At 37.3% G+C, this 22427-nt stretch overlaps 1 protein-coding gene across 31 annotated transcripts in view; it reads right to left on the bottom strand.

Annotated features, from left to right (window-relative positions):
* CCDC57 (coiled-coil domain containing 57) overlaps positions 1-22427 on the bottom strand; it is a 59191-nt gene that overhangs the window by 13637 nt on the left and 23127 nt on the right. For all 31 annotated transcript variants that reach the window (XM_068913945.1, XM_068913952.1, XM_068913944.1 and 28 more), the window contains 9 exons: positions 20936-21037; positions 19187-19344; positions 16107-16307; positions 13864-14022; positions 13050-13212; positions 8196-8424; positions 6038-6138; positions 1745-1973; positions 907-1043 (listed from right to left, as the gene is read on the bottom strand). In XM_068913945.1, coding sequence (XP_068770046.1) covers positions 907-1043; positions 1745-1973; positions 6038-6138; positions 8196-8424; positions 13050-13212; positions 13864-14022; positions 16107-16307; positions 19187-19344; positions 20936-21037 — 1479 coding nt within the window. The remainder of the gene's footprint in view (positions 1-906; positions 1044-1744; positions 1974-6037; positions 6139-8195; positions 8425-13049; positions 13213-13863; positions 14023-16106; positions 16308-19186; positions 19345-20935; positions 21038-22427) is intronic.

Below are 22427 nucleotides of genomic sequence, written 5' to 3'. Positions count from 1 at the left end.
CTGAAATACAGGAAATTCCACTCACACATAAGAAAAAAAAGCCACTTCTTCACCGGGAGGGTGATCAAACACTGGAACAGGTCACCCAGAGAGGTTCCCAGAGGAAGTATTTCCCCAATTGAACTTGGTTAATAATTCTACTGGAGTTGTACGCCTCAGAGCAACAACCTCACCCTTTCTGAAATAACATCGTTTACTGCCCTCAAAACTAAAACGACAATCAGCTGCTCTGACTCAATCATCACAGGAACAAACCTGCTGATCAATTAAGTAAAGTACATAGTGAAATCCTGACTCCACTGAAGTCATTGGGAGGTCTGCCACTAACTTTTGGGGGAGTCAAGATTTATGCATTTGTCTCTCTGAGGAAAATTGTAATTTAACTATTAAAAACTTTATTTTAATTATAAAAGATTAGAGACAGGTTAGTTACACATTCTATCTTCATATATGTAAACATGCTATTGCAATAATTCGGATAAGAGTGCTTTAAAATCCCACCAGGGTTTATATTTGGAAATATGCTCACTGATTAATCATTTTCAAGTTTATCTTAGAACATATTGCAAATACCTTCAAATGGCATTATCTTACTCATTTAGAACTAAGCTTTATGAAACTCATACTTGTAATTCAGCACTTCTACAGAATAAATAACGCATTTCTGCCGCATTAACACAAATATTTCTGAAGTTTCTTGGATGAATACCATGTTTAAAAAACGCAGTTCTCAAGCTCCAAGTATAATCCCTTAAGTATAAATCTTCCAAGGAACCAAAGGAGGACTTTTACTGGGTTTAGCTCAAAACGCCCAAATGCAAGGAGTTTTAAGGAAAGTTATATACATGGAAATAGAATTGCCTTAACAGCTCAGTATCCCTAAATTTCAGAAGAGTATGTCATTACCTGTGTTGCAAGCTTGTACTGTAGATGCTCTAAAGCTGAAAGCTGACACTGTACTCTTTTGACAAGCTCTCTTGGAGAAAGACTACCAGAGGCAACACAAACCGTGCAGCACTTAGAGCTAACAGGATGCTGAAGTCCTGTAAAAGGTGAGAAAACATTGAGGAAGGCACTCGCTGTTGTTATTCCATCATCAATATTGCATTCCTTGCAGGTGTTTACAGCAGGTATAAATGAATCACAGAACACAGCAGCTTCTTATCGCAGATGAATTCAATACTTTGTGAGAACAGGCTTAGAAACACCTCTTCCAGCTAGTGTTTTTTTTTTTAAATCTTTGCTTCACTGTCACAGTGATTGTTACACAGAATTTACATGTCTACAGTGAAGTTTACTTACATTCTATCTACTGTCAATTCAAGCTTATTCCATAATAAGCCTATTCTGCTTCCTTTCCCATTTTAATGAGAAATTAGTTTTTATTCCAAAAGATAAGCTGCTTTTTTTCTGCACTTAAAAGAGAAAAGTCTTAATTCAACTTCCAGTTCCCACACGGAATCTAAGCACCAGGGAATCCTTCATCAGAATATTCATCCTCCCAAAATTACTGCCTACAGCCTCTCCTCGTTCTATCTTTGCATCGTCTATCACAGAATAATTTTACTTGTAACAATTAGTTCTGCAGTCTCACAGAAACTGTCCAGCTCAAGGATCCGCCAGGTCCAGCACTTGGCTTTCATATCAAAACTTAGCGCTCTCCAGCTCAAAAGATGAAATTATTTCCAAGTTTTAGTTTTATTCTAAATACATGAGCTAGCATCCTTCTGTAGAATAAGTTTACCTTCCTTTGATACCCTTCCAAGTTCTGCTCTGAGCCTGTTTCCCATTTCAATTAGCTGCTGCTTCTCTTGGCTTAAAATCAAGATTTTTTTCGCTGCTTCCTTCAGTTTATTCCGTATTCCTTGTAGACTGCAACCCACCCAATATGGAAGACCATCACCAGGCCCTACATCAGACAACTGTTGTCCATGATCTACCATCTTTTCTTGAGGAACTTTGTTTTTTGGCCCCTGAAAAAACAGATAACACGTATAATGGATATTTTAAAAGTGTGGTCTATTGGTTTAGAGATTGGTACAAACATGCATTAGAAGCCAGTGGAGAAAAAGTGTAAAGTTACTCTGAAGCCCATTTTTTGCAGGTCCATTTTTGAACTTTTTTTGTTAGCAATACAGAACAAATTAAACCATGGACAAAACTGCTATTGTGATCTGTGACGTTCCCACAAGTATGCTCCATCTTGTTAACTGTAAATGTAAAATAATACATGTAGCCTAAAAACTGTACAACTGTTCATTAGAGAGCAGTTAGTTTTAAGATAAAATGTGAAAAAAGAGACTTCATAGCAGATAGCAGGCTACCACAAACTCTTCTTTGTGATCTGCGTGTGCATACACACGAGGAATAGGTATGACATACAACAACGTTAGAAGAAAAAAGGCTGCAAAATAAAGATTCTAGAGTTGGTTTTGTCTCTGCATCCCTAACTGAGCCCACTTGCACATATGCGTTATGATACAGTATTTACTCAAAATATCACAATCTCATTTTAGGAGCTGTATGGTGGCCTCTTTCAGCTCCCTTACTACAGAGGGGACATTTTCAATAGTCATTTAAATACTCACCATTCACTGAACATATCCTCTCCCTACAGACTTGTTTTAATGCTACATATTACCACAAGTATGTAATCATTTCACACACATTACAATAGTTTTGCAAAACTCTTACAGCTCTATATTTACACTTCCACATATAAACTACTGCTAAATTGTAATTGTATAATTTCAATCAACTTTCAACTAAATCACCCTTAACACTGTGATTCAACAAGTATACATTGATTAAGGTGTCACTGGGGGAGGGGGAGGGGGGGGTGGAAGAAGCTTTAGGGCATTATGCGACTCCCAAACATTCTTTTATTCTTTTTGGATAATTCTACCATAAAAGAGGAGATTCTTGAAAGCATGCACAGAAAGCACACAGGTACACAAACATTATGGAGGAGGAAGGCGGAGAAATAAGGACAGGGCAAGAATATGTAAAAATATTAAGGGACCACCATGGGGGGGGGGGGGGGGAAGATCACTACCTTGGTGTACATACAGCAATTTGTATCAAAGCAATCAATGTAAGAAGCTGTAAATTATTACATTCTAACCTCATCATACAGCTGGTGAAAATAAAGCACTGCGGCTCAATATTACGAGATTTCAGGGCCGCATCCAATTATGGTACCACTGGCTGTCAGGCTATGTACTACCCCCCCCCTTGTACCAACAGGCAGAAGTATACCACAGGGCAAGGGCAGAAATATCTTTTTATTTTCATTAAACTTATATTTTCATGGAATTTTACATAAAAGCAAGCACAGAGGAATTTGTTTCAGGTGAAATCTTTTTACCTTTAGCCCCATGTCCAGTGTAAAACTCTACCAATACAAAAGAGAGGAAACATGGAAAAGACAGGCACTTAAAAACAAAAAAAAAAAAGGAGAAAATTCTCCTAAGAATAGATATGAAAAGAATGGAAGACAGACACACATACAGACAAAAGTCTATATGCCCATTTAACCAGTTTATGCAATAAAATTTCCTCTTTTCCTTAAGATACATTTTAGCTGTGAAGTCTACCATTTTGAGAATACAGTCCCAGAACCTCTGTTACACTAAGTGGAAAAAGAAAACTATCACTGTGTCCTTGGGTAGACCTCATGTCTGCTCCCCTGTGTTTAATTACCATCACTGCTCAACAGATGTTTGAGGTTTTCTACCTCAAACTCCTTGCGGTAGAAATATTTTTGCCTGAAATTTGTTACAGCCTTAAGCACATGCTTAACATGCAATTAAAAAACATCATTCTTCTACCCTACCCCTGCGCTTCTTAAGAGACAAGGACTTTTAAAATACAATAAGGAATTTTGATGATATTTTGTCTATTATTCCAAAGCCAGTCTCGGGATTATTTCATCAACCAATCTAAGCCTAAGAAGGCTTATTATGTGCTAAGGAAGAAAAAATAAAACACAACTGTGTGTGTAGGAGACAGGAAAATGCTAGTTCAACATCAATGAAGACAGCACTGACTACAGTTCCAGTACTTTGTTCACTGTAAATTTAGGCCCACACATTTAGAGTGTCATTATTTGCCTATACACATACTGCATAAGTAATACAGTATTTCACACCAAAGATGCTCATCACTGCCTGAAAAATATTGTTGTTTCTCATAACCAGTCCTGAGCATTCAATTACTGTTTAGCATCATGAAGTAAAGGATTTATCTTGGGCATAGAGAATGTTCAGTTCCAATCTCTGTGTCCCCACGACAAAGCCACTCTCTACTTTTCTTTTAAGGCTCCTTCCACACTTAAAAAAAAAAAACTCAAAGAAGATGCAAATGCATCTTGGACAGTGGTTTGTAAAATATTTTCCGCAACAGAAAAGAACAATTGGTACAAAAATCAGTTTTCATCTAATCATTCCGAAAGTGACCAAAGAGGAGAAATAAATCCATTTAATCTATACTGGCACATTTGCTACATGTAGTTTTGCAGCAGGAACAAACAAAACTCCTTACGTATTCAACAAATAGACACAATTACGATTAAGCATTAGCTGTTTAGGGTGGGTTGTGCATGTTTTCACACAAGCTTCCCAGGGCTCCAAAGTTTTGCTTAAACATTGATATCGTGTCAGTTCTTAAAGCTATTACCTTTTAATGTAATCTATGGCCATTATTTATTACTTAGTTACTATTTCCATTTTCTTGAACTTAGAAGGCTGGCCCAGTCTTAACACTTAAAAAAGCTAAAAGGAAACACAGTAGATTATATGGAGTAGTTTAAAGTTAGAAAATTTATTTTTTTTTAATTGCATTTTAACCTATCTTACTCCAGGCTCTTTTTACTACACCATAAACTCTCTCGAACAGGAAGAACATAGAGACTTATTCCATAGATAGTATTCAGTATTTGTCTCAGCTTTTAATTCATTTTTTAGTAATTTTTTACCAAGAGATTGGCCTTAGTGTGACAGACATGCATTGTTCCTACCTCTAAAATAACACAATAGGAATTACATTTGTAGACAGAGCTGAACAAAAATGCTCCTGGAGCCAGTGAGTTTTGAATTCTCAGGTGGCAAGAGCTCCAGACACTAGCCTTCAATTATTTCCCCGAGCCATACATAATGGAGTTACTCACGGTCGCCTGTCCCACAGGGGAAGGACAGGGAACAGAGAAGTGGGGCTCCAGTGGCTGCTGGGCTGCGCTGCCCTCGCAGGCACAGCCATGCTGCCCCTAGTGAGGGTCCTGAAAAAGAGCGCTCAACGAGCTGGCAAATCAGAGGTTCTTTACAGAAAAGACGTAAATTAAGTACCACCCAGTGTAGGTATGATAGTTAAGTTCTGTTACGTTTATTTTGTGAAAACGTTCGTATGTGAATTTCCTAAAGGAATATTAATTTAAATATGTACAACTGCCCCTGTTCTTTACCTGAAGGAAAAAAAAAGGGGAGGGGGAAAAGGGAAGAGGCTGCAAAGAAAATTTGGGAAGAGAAAAATTAGGCACAATCAGATGTGACTCAGGTTCATATTTCCATAAAATAAAAAGGGAATACAACTTCATTTGCATATCTGTGTCAAATCAAAGTTTCACGGTAACTTCTCCCAGACTCCAGTAGCGGCACACTACCTACATCACCATCTGTACTCACCTCGTTACTGGCATACTGAAAGATTTTCAGTACATGCACACCTAAAAGATGGATTTACAAGGGAAAACTTGAAGATTTGATATTCAATAGTTGACATATTTCCAAGAGCTGGGGGTGCAGGGGAAAAAAAAAATCAGAAAGGACTCATGCCAGGGAATGACTAGCCAAAATTTATTACCTAGACAGAAGGAGCATAAATTTGGCTGAAAAAAATCACTGCTGGCTCTCATCTAACTTACACTCCTTACTAACTGACCATATAGGTGTATATAGCACCTTATTTTTAATATTTAAACAAAAGTAATATAGTATTTATGTAACCACACACGTTATCTTTGGTAGTTCAAACACCTTCATACCTTTTCTTTGTGTGGCTTTACTATTAAATCCAAGTTAGCAGCGCTCACTTTGATATTGTTTAAAGTGGTTCTAGTGGAAACTTTGTCTGTGCATGATGAACCTAAAAGAAGAGAGGAGTACAATATGAGAGTATGTGTGTGCACACACGTGTGTGTGTGTGTATATATATATATATATATAGTCTAGCCTTTCATAGCAACAGCTGCATCAGAACTTAGTCTCGTTAATAGACAGGCATATCGTTTCAGTACATATACTTTAAACAGAGCTGAAGAAATAAAAAAAGTAGTACAAGCTCACAATATGCAAACATCATTCAGCTACAAAATACAGAAGTGATTATATAAAGTCAACTCATGGGTAAGGAGCACACAAACAAAAGTTATTTCTTCCAATGCTGCATTATTAAATCATTCTCAGGAAACTGGCAATACTCAGTATAACAAGAATAGTTAAGATATAGTGGCTTTTCAATCACAGGTAAAAAAAAAAAAAAAAAACACGCATATTAATAAATTGAAACTAATCCTGAAACATTTTCAAATTCCAGTAAAAATGGAAGTCTGAATCTGAACATTTTGGTGTACATGGGCAGGCCAGTGGAAAGAACAATTGACTTCTCAGAAATCAGAAGCGCTCTTCCAAGTTACTCTGCCATTGCCTTAAATTTTAGGTTTAACATTATCATCTCTTTGAGTGACTGAATATAATCTCCATCTACATTTTTAAAGGGATATCAGAAAGATTATTTTAGTTGAAGAAAGGCCTAGCGAAAATGCACAATCAATTTCTGAAAAGTTACATTTATCAACTGATAAAGATCATTGGTTTTCTTGGAGAACACGAAGCTCTCACAGCTGTAAGCCTTTTTAATATTAAACTATATCATCTCCAAAAACAGTGGACTAACTTTAGTTGCCTGTGACAAAACTATTCTTGAAATAATTTTTTTATTTAACAGGTTTTCTTGAATTAGTTATCATTATTTTGTTACTAACAAAACTGAAAAGTAAAATAAGCTTATATTTATTAAAAATGCCTCTGCAGCCTTAATTAGCTAGTCATTTCACATTGCTGCATAAGTAGCAGTTTAAAATAAATTCTGAAAACTGGTAAGACAGATTTATTCTCATTGCAAAATCTAAACAGAGAAGCATATTGGACAGCAAAACACAGGGTGCAACAAAACACCTTTCACCAAGTCCATCTTAGTTTTCTGAAATATAAATTCAGAAGTTAAAGGTTTACATAAATGAGGCATAAACAGATGTACAACACAGCTATCTACCTGAATTTAAATAACTGGCAAAAACTGATAAAAACCAGGGCTACCTTTCTGCACAGGTTTTGAAAGATAACCTTGAAAGAGTTATACCTTGCCTAATTTATTATTATTATTACACCAAAAACAGATGGGGGCTGGTTATTCCATTACCACGTTACAGTTGGTTTCCTTTTCCATTTTCTCCAGAATTCCAAAATTCACAAGAATGTGTACCCCTCCCTCCCCCCCCCCAAATAAATACAATCCTTTTCTGTTTCCAAACAGGCCTGCACAAGTGCCAATCGAAAACAAAGTTTATACAATTGTGAAAACTTATTACAAAATAATAATATATGTAATGGATATAATAACTTCTGCAGTTCATTTTTTGTTGATGTTATCAGCTTTCAGCTCTAATATAACTACGTTCTATTTTGTGTTTTCCACAAAGGATATACAATATACTAAAATGTTTAAGTGATACTAAAATTTTATTAGTCACCCAACTACGGCAGTATTTGGTAAAGGGATGAGTCTGACAGTTTATATATATAGGGGTGTGTGTGTGTGTGTGTGTAATATATGTATGTATGTATATATGCACATACACACACATATATAGGGCATGAAACTTTCAAAAATAAGAATTTCATGTATTTTTATATTATGTCTTATAAAGTATCTTATTGAGATTTATTTATTATAATGCATTTGTTATGAAGTACTTCTTATTGAGATGTTTTTAATTTTCAGCTTCCTTAACTGAATTTAGATTTCTAAGTCAAGATTTGTTCCCTAAGGGAGAGGAAAAAAAACAACAAAACAAAAAAAAAGTGTGAAAGGTGCACGTAACACTTATGTAACAATGTCTTCATCCCATTCCACCTCATTACCTGGTGTAAGTGTTGAGATTTCTGTAGTTATGCCAGTGTTAGCCTGCTCTGCAAGCTGTCTGTTTTCTGTCAGAGGATGAGAGGGTAGCATCTGCTCATCAAGACTCTCCATTTCTTTCCTCATTTGTGCAATAGTAGCCCGAAGGTTGTCATTCTGCTTCTGAAGTTTTTGTACTTCCAAGGTAGGAAAATCCTTGCTAAGAGAACTTTTATCATCACATAGACATACCTATAAAATAAAATTACAGCACAATAGTAACAATCTTTATTGATGAGCAACACAAATCCTCTCTCCACAACACTGCACACAAGGAGCTTAACACTTTCAATCTATTAGCAGATTGCTGGAAAAAAAACACAGAAAGTGAAGAAAAATCTGGTTATTCTGAGGATTTGCCTAAGAAAAAAGTGGTATGCTGAGAATCCGAGATGGGAAGGGGCGCAGAAAGGGAAGAAGAGGGCCACAGAGGGCTATATCTTATCTCTGTTGTTCTTTCAATTGTTCTCTGTCTCTCCCTCTCATATCCCAGCTCTTGAAAGAATTCATTTGCTCAACAGCAATCCCCTTTCTGACCTGCCAAATTCTCGTGTCATTGGAGGACATTTGCTTGAAATCATAAAGAGGATGGACATCCATTGCTACACTGGAAAAAGGAAAGAGGGGTATGGAATACATCTAGACAACATCTAGACACTCTAAGTGCTTATTCATGTGTAAAATAAGTAACACTGGCTTTCCTTAAAAAGTAGTTGCTTAGATGGTCTTAGGTATTATGCGTAACAGCAGACAAAATAAAAGGAATTTTGTCAGATACCAATTGAAGCTCTGCCTTCACAAAGAGCATCTGTAGTAGAAGTCTGACTTTTGGAATTATACTTGACGAAAGCATGAACTGATGAGCAACTGTCGGTCCCTACAGACTTCCAAAATTGAAAAGTCTGCCAAAAAAAGATTGGCAAAGCTGCTTTAACTACTGTAGAAACACTAATCTATATTCATAAAATAGGAGTAGCTTGCTTATAGGGTGATACATCCCAGAATCATCCTCTTTCAAGAATTTTTGAAGGGGAATTGTCTGATGTTTTCTCCATAGGCTGCAAACAGTCTTGAAGATCATCCTAGAGATTTAGCTTGGAAACAAAGTTGTGCGTGAATAAGGTGATGCTCTAATCAGAACAAGAATGTGAAATGTTCTAAATCATAAACTTTGATCACTGCTTTACTTTGTTACACCAAAGGTTGCCTGCTCCAGCATCCAATGTCTGACAGTAGTCAGCAACATATGTTTAAGGAAAGCTTAAAAAAAACCAAAAAAACCCACAAAAATGACAAATATAGAATCGCTTCCTCTCACATGTCTTTCTCAGTTTCCAAATTTGCAACTTTGGAGAGGGGAAAAAAGAAAAAAAAAAAAAAAGAAAAAATAGACATGACAACACCCCCTTCCCTGCCCAACAACCAACACACAGGAACCGGTAAGCACATTTCCTGATCATTTGAAATTCCAATGCAATCCTCAGAATGTTTTCCTGGTAGAATCTACGCATCATTGAAAAAATACACGACAGGGTCCTGACAGTAAGTACCACTACTGCCATTTCTTCTTTCAAAGTATTAGTGACTTCAATATTCTTAAACAGGTTGCATTAAATGGGTGACTGTGTGTTATAACGGTGGTTTCATCAAAATGCAAAGTTTAGGTTCCATTCCATAAAATCCTCTCTAACTGATGGAAATGCTTGTTGTCAGCCTTGTAAGATACATTGATACCAGTTGGTATGCAAGTATTAGAAACTCATGGAATTGTGGAACATACACTAATATAGTCACTAAATGAGTCTTGATTTACAGATAGCCCAGACGAGATGTTTTTAGAAAGGAAAAACAGTTTAATGCGTTTGGAACATTCGCGCTCAATGCTGCTAGTTTGTGTTGCTGAGTGTAGAAGTTCCAAATGTTTTTTTTTATTCAACCCTAACCCAAAACTGTTGCAAGGCAGCAGTCCTGCCTCTTGGGAGGGAAAAGCAATCCATGAGCCCCTGTACAAAGGACAGGTCAGCAAAATACTTAAATCTTAACTTTTTATGCCTTGCACTGCCTCAAAAAACACAACTCCTTTTTCAGTCTTCTCCATCACTCCCCATTTCTTGCAGTCTCCTTGTTTCCCCAGTCATCAGGCTATTCTGGGAGTGTGATCTGAAAGCTGGGAATCTAATGGCCTTCAAATTAAGTTTCCCTTTCATAAGGGCAATGGCTGTGCTACAGCTCATTTCTCTCCTGTGGCTCTTTCCTCCTTTTACAGTACAGGGGTAACGTGGAAGATGTGAATAATCCCTACTCTGCTTTTACAGTCTCTCCAAGGTTATCAAGGTAGGTGAGGGGAAAGGAAGGCTGAAGAGGCACGAAGAGGAAGGCAGCAGTAGGTACCAGTACATCTACATAGGTATGCTCTGAATTTTAGGGCCCAAAACTCCATATCAATCTGCAACATAGATTTGAGCCACTGAGGTCTGAACCAGAAATATAACTGTTCCAGATCTTTGCTAGCGGAAAAGAATCTAGACAGAAGACCAGAAAACTGCACAGAATGCTTGCAGTCAATCTGTCCTTATGTGAGCATTTGTACGGTATTAGTAAGGCCATAGCTGCCGGACTAGGGCAAAGTCATACTCAGAATCTGTTCCAAGGAAGAACTTCCAGGTTGGTGTTTTTCACAACTCCGTTGCTTAGTTAGTCTTCAGGATGTGACTTGCATAGCATTTCCAGTGCTCTCACAGGGTCCCAGACCAATTTGAAGAAAGGATCTGTATGCTAAGGATACTGTAGCAGCGTGTATTTGTAACTTTTCTTGCCCCAATAGTCTGAACCAGAGGAGAGCCAACACACTACTGTGTCTTTGGGAAAAAGTTTGAAGAATGCTTTGCAAGTATTATCAATTTTAAACACGTTTCCCCCCCATTTGTTTACATTTCACTTTTTTTTTTTCCCCCCTGCACAAAGATTCCAGTTCGGAATACTTTTTTTGCTGTTTGTTTTGTTTTTAAAACAATGGCCCTTCATAAAAATCAAAGGCAAAAATGGTTTTACCGAGATGGGTACCATGTGTCCTATAGGTCAAAAACAGAGACAAAGTATATTAACAACAAAAAAGTGTGACAATGAAAAAGTGTTGTCAACAACGGTAGCAGTCAGATTACAGTAGAAGAACCACCCTTCCCCAACCATGATTCACTTTGCATTTGAATGATCATGTATATAGCTTTTGCATCAAGTCCAGTTTCAGATGAAATTGGAGCAATCTTCTTCATAAGAAGTTTTTGCTACCAGTCTACTTTTGTCCCTTTTTATTTTAATTTAAAAGTTGTTTTCAGGAAGTACCTTCAAACTATTTTCTGTATTCAGAAAACATTAGGTTTGCTTAACACTGCTTTTTCATTTCAGCAAGATCAGATAATATATTCTTACTAGTTTATTCTGAGCATCGGCAACTGCTCAGTAGGGCACCCCACACATTACACTCTACTCTCACTCTTTACGAAAGTCTTTTCTTGATACATCTCTGCCAGAAGAGTAAGGGATATGATGACCAAAATTAGCAAGAAAGCTTTCCCAGAATGACCAAGTAGGTCTCCAGAATTATCTGTTTGTAAAGCATTCAATTAAAATTTTAGCTTTATAGCTTCAAAATCTACTCTGAACTGCAACTAACACAGAGCTTCAGGAACACACCAGCAAATAATTCTTCCTGAAGTGCCACAATACTATAGTACATTGTCCTTTTTTTGGAGTAACGTTTTTCTTGCATCTGGTTTGCTCCTTTTGCTGGAAAGGAGAGGATCAGATGCGTAACGAATCCCGTGTCACATAATCTACACATATTCCAGGCTACATGTGTCTCTATTTTGAGTTAGACGGGTGTCTCAAATGAGCTGCTTACAAGTAGTCCAGTGGAAACAAGCCCTATAGGGTTTTCATCTCATTACGAATCCATCCAAGCCAAGACATTAATTGTTGCCTAACCTGTTTCTCTCCTTCAGGTAAAATATCATGACTCCAAAGTGCTTGGAATGTTTGTTCTCTCTCAACAGTCAAGGCAGAAAGAACAGTCTCAATTTCATGCAGCCTATATTCTGTCTTCTGTAGATCAGCTGCAACCTAGGAGGGATTGGGGGGGGGGGGGAACTAAATCACAGGACAGGGACGTACATAAGAGACATATATCCCTTTTGGCTCTGTCAAAAACCTCTTTCACAGAAAAATAATTTGGCTTCCCTGTCCATGCTGTGAAATGGACAATGATTCACCTCTCAAATATATTCCTGCGCTACACCTACTGATGTCTAGAAATCATTTTGGAAGACAAAGGTAAAACAATACGCCAGTGTAATAATCTCTAGGCAAAAAAAATATGTTGATCATCTGTTTAATTTCCTTTTTCAGAAACAGCAGCTAGCACACTTCACAAAATAGCTCCCCCCACGTGGCTAATATTGTTCCCTTGACAGAATTTAAGCCCTCTTATGATCTGTGAAACTCTCTTTGGCCTGTGGCTGCTCTGAAAGGACATTTCTTTTCCTGCTATAGCGCCAAGAGAAACACGGTAGCATCTCTCAGGCTGTCTTGACTTCGTTACAAGGAAAAAAAGACAGCTAGAAGTTGTCTATGAGAACTACTCTGGTCTATGATAAACTACAGTTGATGACCTGCCAAGCGCAATACAAAATCCACGTTCAAAAGGGCTTTGAAAGGTGACTAAAGTCACGCATCCCCTGATGAACATCATGACGGAAAGAAACTTTGTGACTCTCTATGCAACAGATGCTTTCTGAACAGAGTTAATTTGATCTTTTGACCTGCTCGCTTGCTGAAGACAGGCTTTGTATTAGGTCCTCTGATTTCTGAGACTGATTTCTTTCAGTATTCTCATAGCGCTGCTGCCAGTCCAGTTCTTCTTGTGTTTTACTCTGTTCTAGAACCCATTCTCCTTCAGCTGCTGGAGCCAGTTGTTGTTTATACCTACGATAAACACAAAAAAAGCTGAAAATGTTACTGTTGATTTCAGCAGAATAAATATTGAGATATTAAAAAAACAAAACAACAAAAACAAATACACACACAGCCTTGTTTGTTGTGCTCTTCTTTCCTTGTTCTGTTTTGGCAAAAGAAATCTGTTACATTCTATTCCTAATCTAAATATTTTTCTGGACAGAAGCGTTTACATTACTGAGAACTCAGCGGTCTCTTGAAGTACATCTTTATGGGTATTTAGAGTCAACTTCAGAAGTTACCTCAGCTCAAGCTGCATAAAATGCTCCTCAACAGATACTGCTCTCAGCAAAACCATCCAAAGCATATTTCTGATTTGCTAATAATGGAAATAGGATACAAAAGGGCTAGGAAGCAGGAACAGAAGATTGTTGGATGGTTGGAGTAGACTTGCTAAGCTCAGAGCCTGCTGCATATGCATAAACTGCAAACAAACCGAAGAAAGGGAAGGGCTAGGAGTACACAGAATGAGACAAATTTCGTACTCAGAACTTAAGGGCTTTCAAGACTGGTTCAACTTCCTTAGGACTGAGCAAAGGCTTTTATAACACAAAAACATTAAGACTGCAGGACAATCTTAAGAGTGACTGTAAATGGCACTTTAGACAAAGTATTCTTTACCATTCTGCATCTTCCTGGAACTTGGCCAATTTTGTCCTCATTAACTTATCTTCTTCATGCATTGATTGAATTTGGAAGTCTTTAGAAGCAAACTCTTTAGAAATCTCAGTCAGATGAGAATGCCAGCCTGTTTTTAGTGTTACAAGTTCTTCTTGAAGTCTACATCCAGGAAAAGAACAAAAACAAAGCCCACATGAATACATAATTGTTCAGACAATAAACAAAAGATATAACACAATCTCGTATGTAAAACTATTCAATAACATCTTTTAAATTAAAAGCTCAGAGGGAATTCTGTTTTCTTGAGCCAAATGCATACTGCAAACCAAGCATTTCCAGTCATGCAAAATGCAGGCCACCTAGACAATTCTTTATTTGGTTTCCAATGGCCTTCCAGGAATGGCCGTTGCCTCTTTACAGACTGGCTATGGCAGAAGCTCTTTTCTTCCGGTATGCTGTTGCTTCTCTAGATTCCCAGCTACTTTCTTTCCCATGTCAGCTCCTTCTCTTGCTAATACTTTGAGTAGCCTGTTCTTGCTGGTATCAACCATATAACTAACTTTTATATATATGTCAAAGTTTTGCTACACGTTTTGTTGTAATAAGACATATACGATTTCAGACAGTATAAGTTTACTCAGACCTACATTTGTCATAGCTTCACAAATATGGTAACACATCTGCCTCACCAGACATACATACACATCCTATACTTAACAGAGCCTTTCTCAAAAGGGTTTGCATGCAAGCAGTATCCCTACCAAAGGATAGTAAGTGAGACCTTAAAGAAATAGAAATGGGGGGGTTGGGAAGACCAAGCAACTTAACCAAACATCTGAGAAAGACTTCACTTTGCTGCTTTGCATTTACAAAATAGGAATCCATCTTAGATGAGCAACACAGGCAACTACATTCTAGAAAAGCGAATCTTAGCTTTGTTCAGAAATTAAGTCTTACTTAGACTAAGTTCTAAATATAGAGCTTAGACTGGAGATGAGAAAGTTTATTATAAGGTTCCATTTATATCCATTGCACTACATCTTTCATTAAAAGAAAACAAAAAACCCTGGAAACTAAAAGTTTACTATTACTGCCTTGAATGGCTAAAGAGGGCAAACAGAATGACCACCAACCCTTTCCTCACCTAGGAGAGGAAAAATAAAAAAGATGGGGGAGGGCAGTGAGTGACAGACCAGCCTGACACCACTTCACACACACAGATTTGGTATGAGGTCTTATAACAAGGTCACCAAGCCAATGAGCTCACCAAGCCTCCTACAGCAGGTAGCTACTATTTAAAATGACATTTGGAAGCAGGCATTTTCAAGAATCTTGAAATAAAATTTCAAAGGTTATGCTTCTCAACACCCTTAGCCATGTCAAGATTAGACATGAAATTGCACTGGCACAGCCAAAAGTTATTCCTCTGAAAGAAGCAGGAGTCTGGAGATAACAAAATCCAGGCTTATCGGTAATAAAGACACAAACATCAGAAATAGCCATCACGTTATCCTTCAGTCAAGCTACCGCTAAGTTTTTTTTAAATTACAAGAGTTAGTCTAAACGTACAAAGAACTTCCACCCAAATAAAGGTGACCATTTGTAGGTGTTGTTGAGATCTTTGCCATTCTCATTCCATTGTCCCAGCTCACGAAGGAACTCAGGGTACTGTGAGGTATTGCACATGCTGACACTGGAAAAGTGATCCATTTGAGACTTCTCCCTATTTACAGCAATCACAGATATCTAAGAGGCCACACTGCAACTAAATGGTATCTTGCAAACACCTTTTGTGTTGAAGGCAGGCAAAAAGATGAGAAAAGCAAAAACAGTTTGTCCTCACAGAGAAAAAGATATTTGATGTAAATGGGTTTTACGTTGCACAGGGATATGTACCTCTTACATGAACAGCTGCATACTGATCCTTCTTCAGCTAAGACAGGATAAAATCCCCTGTGTAAGGCTCCTCGAGTTTTAAAAACTAGTTTGAGGTTTCCAAAATCCAAAACACATTTCAGATCATCTATTTTGTGGAAAGTGAGAAAGAAGTTTTAGTAAAACTGTCCTAACTCTGATGCTATCAAAGAGCTCTGGAAAGGAATACTTCTATAGACATTTTTCAGTCTAAGGGTCCCCATAAAGAACTGTGGGAAGATGAGTGGGTAATGTTAAACCAAGCAGTCTCTCAATACAGTATGTTATTTCATTAGAGCTTAGGAAACAAGACAAATCAGGGAACGCACTTTCCAATGAGGGCATCTTTCTCTCTTAAGCAAGCACTGTAACTCCATTCTTTTCTCTGTAGCTCCGTTTCCAGACTTTGATGTCTTATTTGCAGTTCCCTAATTTGCTTCTCCAAATTTTGTAATTGTTCGACTTGAGTTTCTTTTGCTGAAGCTGGCACCGCAGCCTTTTCCTTGGCAGCGTGATCTACTACTTCATGTCTAGAAGATGAAAAGAAACAGAATAAAGTGAGGTGTCAGGCAACATAAAGCATGTGGTTTTTTTCCCCTCCAAACTGTTGTTTTACTTTCTTGTCAATTTTGTTTGAGCAAATTTAAAGAACCATTGCCAGAAGCTCAGCCAACAGAAATTAGCCTCAGCTTGCTAGCGAAACAGGTTAGGGGTTTTTGTTGTTTGTTTTCTTTTAAACTCAGAATGCCACTATTTGGATGAACTTGAGATGGGGATAGAATCTCTCTATACCATTGAAAGAGTTTAGCTCCAGTTGATCACAGAACTTTTAAGTTTATGCTTTGCACAAAGAACCAGTATTTCACCTAATAACAGGATCAGAACCATCTTAAAAATTAGGGTGTTTTAAAAATAGCTCATAGTGTAGTTACTATTTTAACAGATAGACCTCTCCTTTATCTCCATGCAAAATACTGTTATACCACACTGAAAATATTCTTCACATTAATTAAGTAATTGGAAGGCAGCTATGATCAGGGTGCCCAGACAGGAGACTCCAGGAATCCATGGAGTAAAAATACTGCTTGTTTGAATAGACAGTTGTCATTTGCAGATTAATTTCCTGAGCATACACACCAAGACAGAGAACAGGTTTAAAATAAGGGCAGAAGTGGGTAGTTTACGTTAGAAGAAAAGATCAACTAATATTGACTATAGAAAACTCAAATCTAACAAGAAAAAAAAAAAAAAAGGAGACACGCAAGTAATTGAGTTATGCAATGTTAATACTCTGATCTAAGCTTTTAATAGAGTGGAAGTTCACCTGTGCCATAAGGAAAACGCTAACAAGCGCCTTTAGATAGCACCAGCAGCTGATTATTTCCAAAAATCGCAAATCCCAAAGTAAAATACTACCGCTTAAAAAATTAGGACTTCTGATCTCAGTTTCACACTGTAAGAAACGCTCACTTTCTCTGAAATGTTTCCATCTTTTCATGCACCAGACCTTGGGGGTGGGGGAGAAAAGTAGTTTACGCTCTAATTCCTATAACCTAACTCAGCAAGCATTGGGAAAAGAATAAAAACAGATTTAGAAACTTCAAAGCTCAGATAATTATGTTTAAGAGTTACAAAGTCAGGAAGGAAGCGGTCAATTATGTAACTGACAGCGTGGAAACTAAATGCGTGAGCATGCCCTCAGCATTTTCCAAAATATACTGGTAAGATTTCAGTTTTTTCTGTTCTTTGACAGCCCTAAAACAAACAAAAACAAAAGAAAAACACACTTTTTTAAACATCAGTTCAAGAAAATAAAACAAAGAGATTGCCACGTTATTCAGCTACGCACTTAACATCCATTCAGCAGCTAGCCACCCGAGTTCCTGTCCAAAGTCACTTTTGTCTATTGATGCCCATACATCATGCAACCCTCCCTCACAGCATTTAGGTGGAGCAAGCAGCTAACATCTGCAGTTCTTATCCCCACTCTTTGGGGAGCCTGCTCTCCACTTCAGGAGCTGCCTCATCTAATTGGTGTACTGGATTTGAGAGTCCTCTTCTGCCATTCAGCCCAGGGAAACTGGAATGAATGTAGTTGAGGTTTTCCTTCAGAAGCAAGGGAGTCTCAAGTTCACACCTTCTCTTTTTACACAAAGGTAGAAGGTTTTACTTTTCAGGTAAAAGCCTTCACATATCTTTCCATGGAAAGTCATGAGGAAATAAGTGATACAGCTTCAAATCACAACTGTGATGTTCAAAACTTCTTCCCAAAACTTTGAGTTTTCTCCAAAACCTTGTTACAGGTCATGTAAAACTACTACTTTGGTAGATGTAATGCAAACTCTTAAATAGGATGAGCTTCCTTGGATTTAATCATTTGAAACAAATTATATGGCCCAGCAACAACACGCATTATTGGCACGTCTCTGAAATCTGAAAGACAAACACAGTTACAGCAGAAATGTTTGTGGTTCATACCAGTTCAAAGCCCAGAACCAGAGGCTAAAAGTAGGAGAGGCTACAAAGATCTAGAACATGAAGCAAAGAGGAAAAAAGGGACAGCGAAGCCAGAAATGAGAGAGAGGAAAGTTCAGGCAACTCAGGTGGAGAAAGACCATAACACATCCATTCCACAAAATAAAAACAAACACACATGCATCCTAACTATTTTTCAGTCAGATCTTTGCTGCAAGATTTGCTGCTGCTGTTTCCTTAATTCCCCATTGCATATAATGGATTAAACATAAACAGAAGGAACAGAAATAGAATTATGAATAAGTCTTAAGTTTGAACTAGTGTTATACAGATGCCTTAGACCCATTCAAATAAGATATCCCCAATCTATTTAAGGGGTCCTAATTTTTCAGGTTAAATAGTGAAATTATACATTAACTTCTCCCCAAAGTTGAGGCACAAAAAAAAAAAAGTGCTAGTTCTGTCAGACATTTGAATTATGAGTCAGTGCTGGTTGTATGCATAATCAAATAATTAATTCCATCCTATCTATCAGTACTGAACCAGAAAAAGGCAAGCCACATAGTACGTAATTAACTCCAGTCTTGAAACACAGATTTTCAATATGGATCTCTAATGCCTTTCAAAGCTTGCCTCCTTCAAAAGTTTTTTAAAGTAAAGTCAGAAGGCAACAATGAACCTTTAGAACTTTATCTTAAAAGTTTTAAAGTGAGACAGGTTACATGCAGACAGAATGCATTAGAACTTACCCAAAAATCCATGCTACTTAGCAAATATTTCATACCAAGGGTTACTTCTTTTTGTTGCAACAGTGGATGTTACTAGACGAATTAGTTTCTATACATCTGAAACTGTTGCTATAATTAAAGAGCATGTGAAGAAGAATAAAGTTGAAAGGCAGCTTATTTTGACCATAATCAAATTGGTATAATACCGAGCATCTTCCACAGCTACAGAATCTTTAAATTCCCAATCCTTGAATTTGATCTCTTTCTTCAGTTTCAAATTAATTGTTTCTGCTGTTTGTAGTGATTCTGCAGCTCTCCTTCCAGCCTCTTTCAGGGCCTCCAGTTCTTTGGTCAGCAGCTTAACCTTAAAAAGAAGGATAGTAAGACTCAAGAATTCTAATTAGCCCCAATATGATGAAGAGCCCTTACACAGTTCGAATGTTAACAACAGCTCCAGGGAAAACAAACAAACAAAATTTATATTTATTTAAAGTATTCAATTTGAATGGTGTAAATGTGTGCAACAAAAACTCTTTAAAACATCCTCCTCATAAGTCATAACCTCTGCTGTTATTTAAACTTCTACTTCCCTATTACTTCTAAACATCCATTTTGTATCCTTTTCCTACAATTATTATCTATTCTAACATAAATCTGCATACTGCCCTTCCTATATCTTCCTGAAGTTCCTCTCCCACAGCTTGTGTTCCATGACTCCTTAGTTTCTCCCACAGCTTGCCTCAGTAATACATGGGGAAAATGACAGCAGATAGCCTCCCCTTCTGCTTAAAACTTCCACCACTAATTCAGCTATGAATAGCAGATTTAACATACAACTCAATACAGACAATGTTTCATAAAGAAAGAAAAAGATGTTACAGCATTTAGCACACTAGGAGTACTGAGAGTCATTACATTCAAATGCAACTGGACATAGCATTAGAGACAGAAAGAGTATTAGAGATAGCTAACCATGCACTGAAGTCTGAAAGCTACAACAGTTAAAGGTTCCTTCTGAAGTACTATCGGAGGTATAGTGCATAGTACGCAGTAAGCAACAGTACGTGTAAGTTTACATTTAGGAAGTACACATGCAGTCACTTTTTTCACACCAAGTTAACAGCAGTTGGTCTTGCAGTCTTTACAGCCAAGACTGAAGTAAGAGTAAGTCTTTATGTCCATTACTACAGCAGCGTTCTTAAAACAAAACAAAGAAAACCCCACAAAGACGAGCAAAAAAACTAAATTCAGAAACCAAATCCCAAGTTGCGTCAGTACTCAACATGAGATACCACTAACGGCCAGAAAACATTTTAATTTCCTAACAAGGCTTTGGCAAGACAAAATTTGTAGCCAGAAGTAATTTATTTTATTAGACAAAAATCAATGCAGCTAGAAAAAAGCTGACAAACTTTTAGGCATACAAGTTGTCTTCCTGAAAGTTTGTCTGCTTTTTCCAATGCTATCAATTGGTTTAACATGAGGTTTTTTTAACCTCTAAACACTTTGGTTTGTTGAACTACTATACCATCAGTTAAATCTGAAACAAGCAAACTGAACAAGCAAACTGAACCAAGCAAAATGGGCAGCAAGTCTTCCAAGTAACGCTGGCTATCAGTGAAGAATGCACAAGCAGAGACTACTCCTTTTGGAAGAGTGATTTCCTTATTACCAATCTTATAAGGATGAGACAGGCCTTCAAGGACCTGTACATAGTTTTTGTTTGTGTAGGGGAAAAGGATGGTAGCTATGAACGAAGTTAAGATGCACACTGCAAGTATGTCTGCTTCCTGCTGTCCTGGAAACAACTAATTCAATACACAGGTGGAAGGAAAAAAAAAAAAAAAAAAGTAGGAGCATCATCTTTTCATGCATTTCACCCAGGAGTGACTTGAGATTATAATAAACTCATTCACTCTGAGTAAAGCAGAACAGCCAGCTTAAAAATAACTTACCTTAACTTCATGGGACAGAATTAAGTTACCCATTTTGTTCATCTGCTGTCGAAACTCACATTCTCGCCTTTTCATTTCTGCATCAAATTCAGCTAGCATTTCCTATAATGGGAACAACAGATAGGTAATGCTAATACAACAGCATTGATGGACAAACACTGTACTGTCATTTGTTTTTTTGGTTTTTTTTGTTTTGTTTTTTTTTTAAATCATTGCACCATTTTTCTCTGCTCTAATGAGGATCAGAACATCCTGAATGAAATCAACCATCTGGTCTATGCTAGTTCCCCTAATATGCCTTGTACAGCAAAGCAGAAATTAAAGAAATACATCAGCGAAATGGCATCCTCTGTAAAATAAGCTCAGATTCCACAAGCAAAAGGAAAAAAGTTAACTTATTTGAAAGAAAACCTTACAGACATTAAAGCTCAATTCCTACACAGACACCTGAGCATTTGCAGTACAAAGACTATTCAGTATGGAAATATCTGCTTTTTCTTTCCACTCTCAGATGAGCAGGGAAGTGCAACTTCCCCTCAGTACTAAGAGTTTATTTATTTATTTTTTAAACTAGGCATATTATTCAGAAACAAGCCATATCAGCTGCAGATAGCAAATGGGCTTGGACTATCTTGGACTCCACAAAAAGAAACAGAATGAAGTTGTTTCAGCCCTGTTTGTCACAAATTTAAGTAAGATTTTAAATATAAAATAACAAGTATTAACAGAAGTTAGAAGCATGCTGACAAGAGTAGTACATGGTGTAAGCACATAAATAAAAGGATATAGATTTTTTATATACAATCATTACAAGCAGCTAGGACATCTGCTTTCTTATAAACACATATTAATTTCATACACACACACACACGATGATAAACATTTAACCATTTTCCCCTTTTTTTTGGCAGAACAATGTTAAAAACAGTACTAAAGCACAAAAAACGGTCACTGACAAACCACACAAGAAAGATGGTAGAAGCACATCACCGAAATTTATAATCCCAGGTCTAAGCTTTTTGTTTAAGTTAAGTAAGACAATCCACTGCTATTAGAAGGGAAAGTCTTGGCTGCAGTAAAGACGCTTTTAAAGGGAATACTTGTAGACCTACTAAAAAGCTAAAAAAATTAAAGCCTTACTGAAAAGTGGCTTGAAAAAAATTCCTCTGTATTTCCATATCAGAGACAGAAAATTGACAGGAGGGCTGCTGGGAGACAGGAAGCTATGGAAAAGTCTCTCTCTTGTATCGCCTATACAGCTGTTGGAACTGGAAAGTACTAAAAAAAAAAAAAAAGTGTTTGAGAGAGACTGCTTCCAGGATTGCAATTGATGATTCATGACTGAAACTTAAAAGCAAAGAGGACAAGAGGTCAAAAGAGGAGATTTTGGCTAGCTGATGCAATATCGTGTTAGATAAAGGGGAATGGAAAAAAAGTTACCATAAATAGCGTGCATTAGATGATGTGCCCTTATACCCAAGGAACAGTAGAT

Source organism: Struthio camelus, chromosome 19, assembly GCF_040807025.1.
Source record: "Struthio camelus isolate bStrCam1 chromosome 19, bStrCam1.hap1, whole genome shotgun sequence".
Lineage (NCBI taxonomy): Eukaryota > Metazoa > Chordata > Aves > Struthioniformes > Struthionidae > Struthio > Struthio camelus.
Note: the sequence above shows the minus strand (reverse complement) of the source record. Positions and strands in the feature narration are given on the sequence as shown.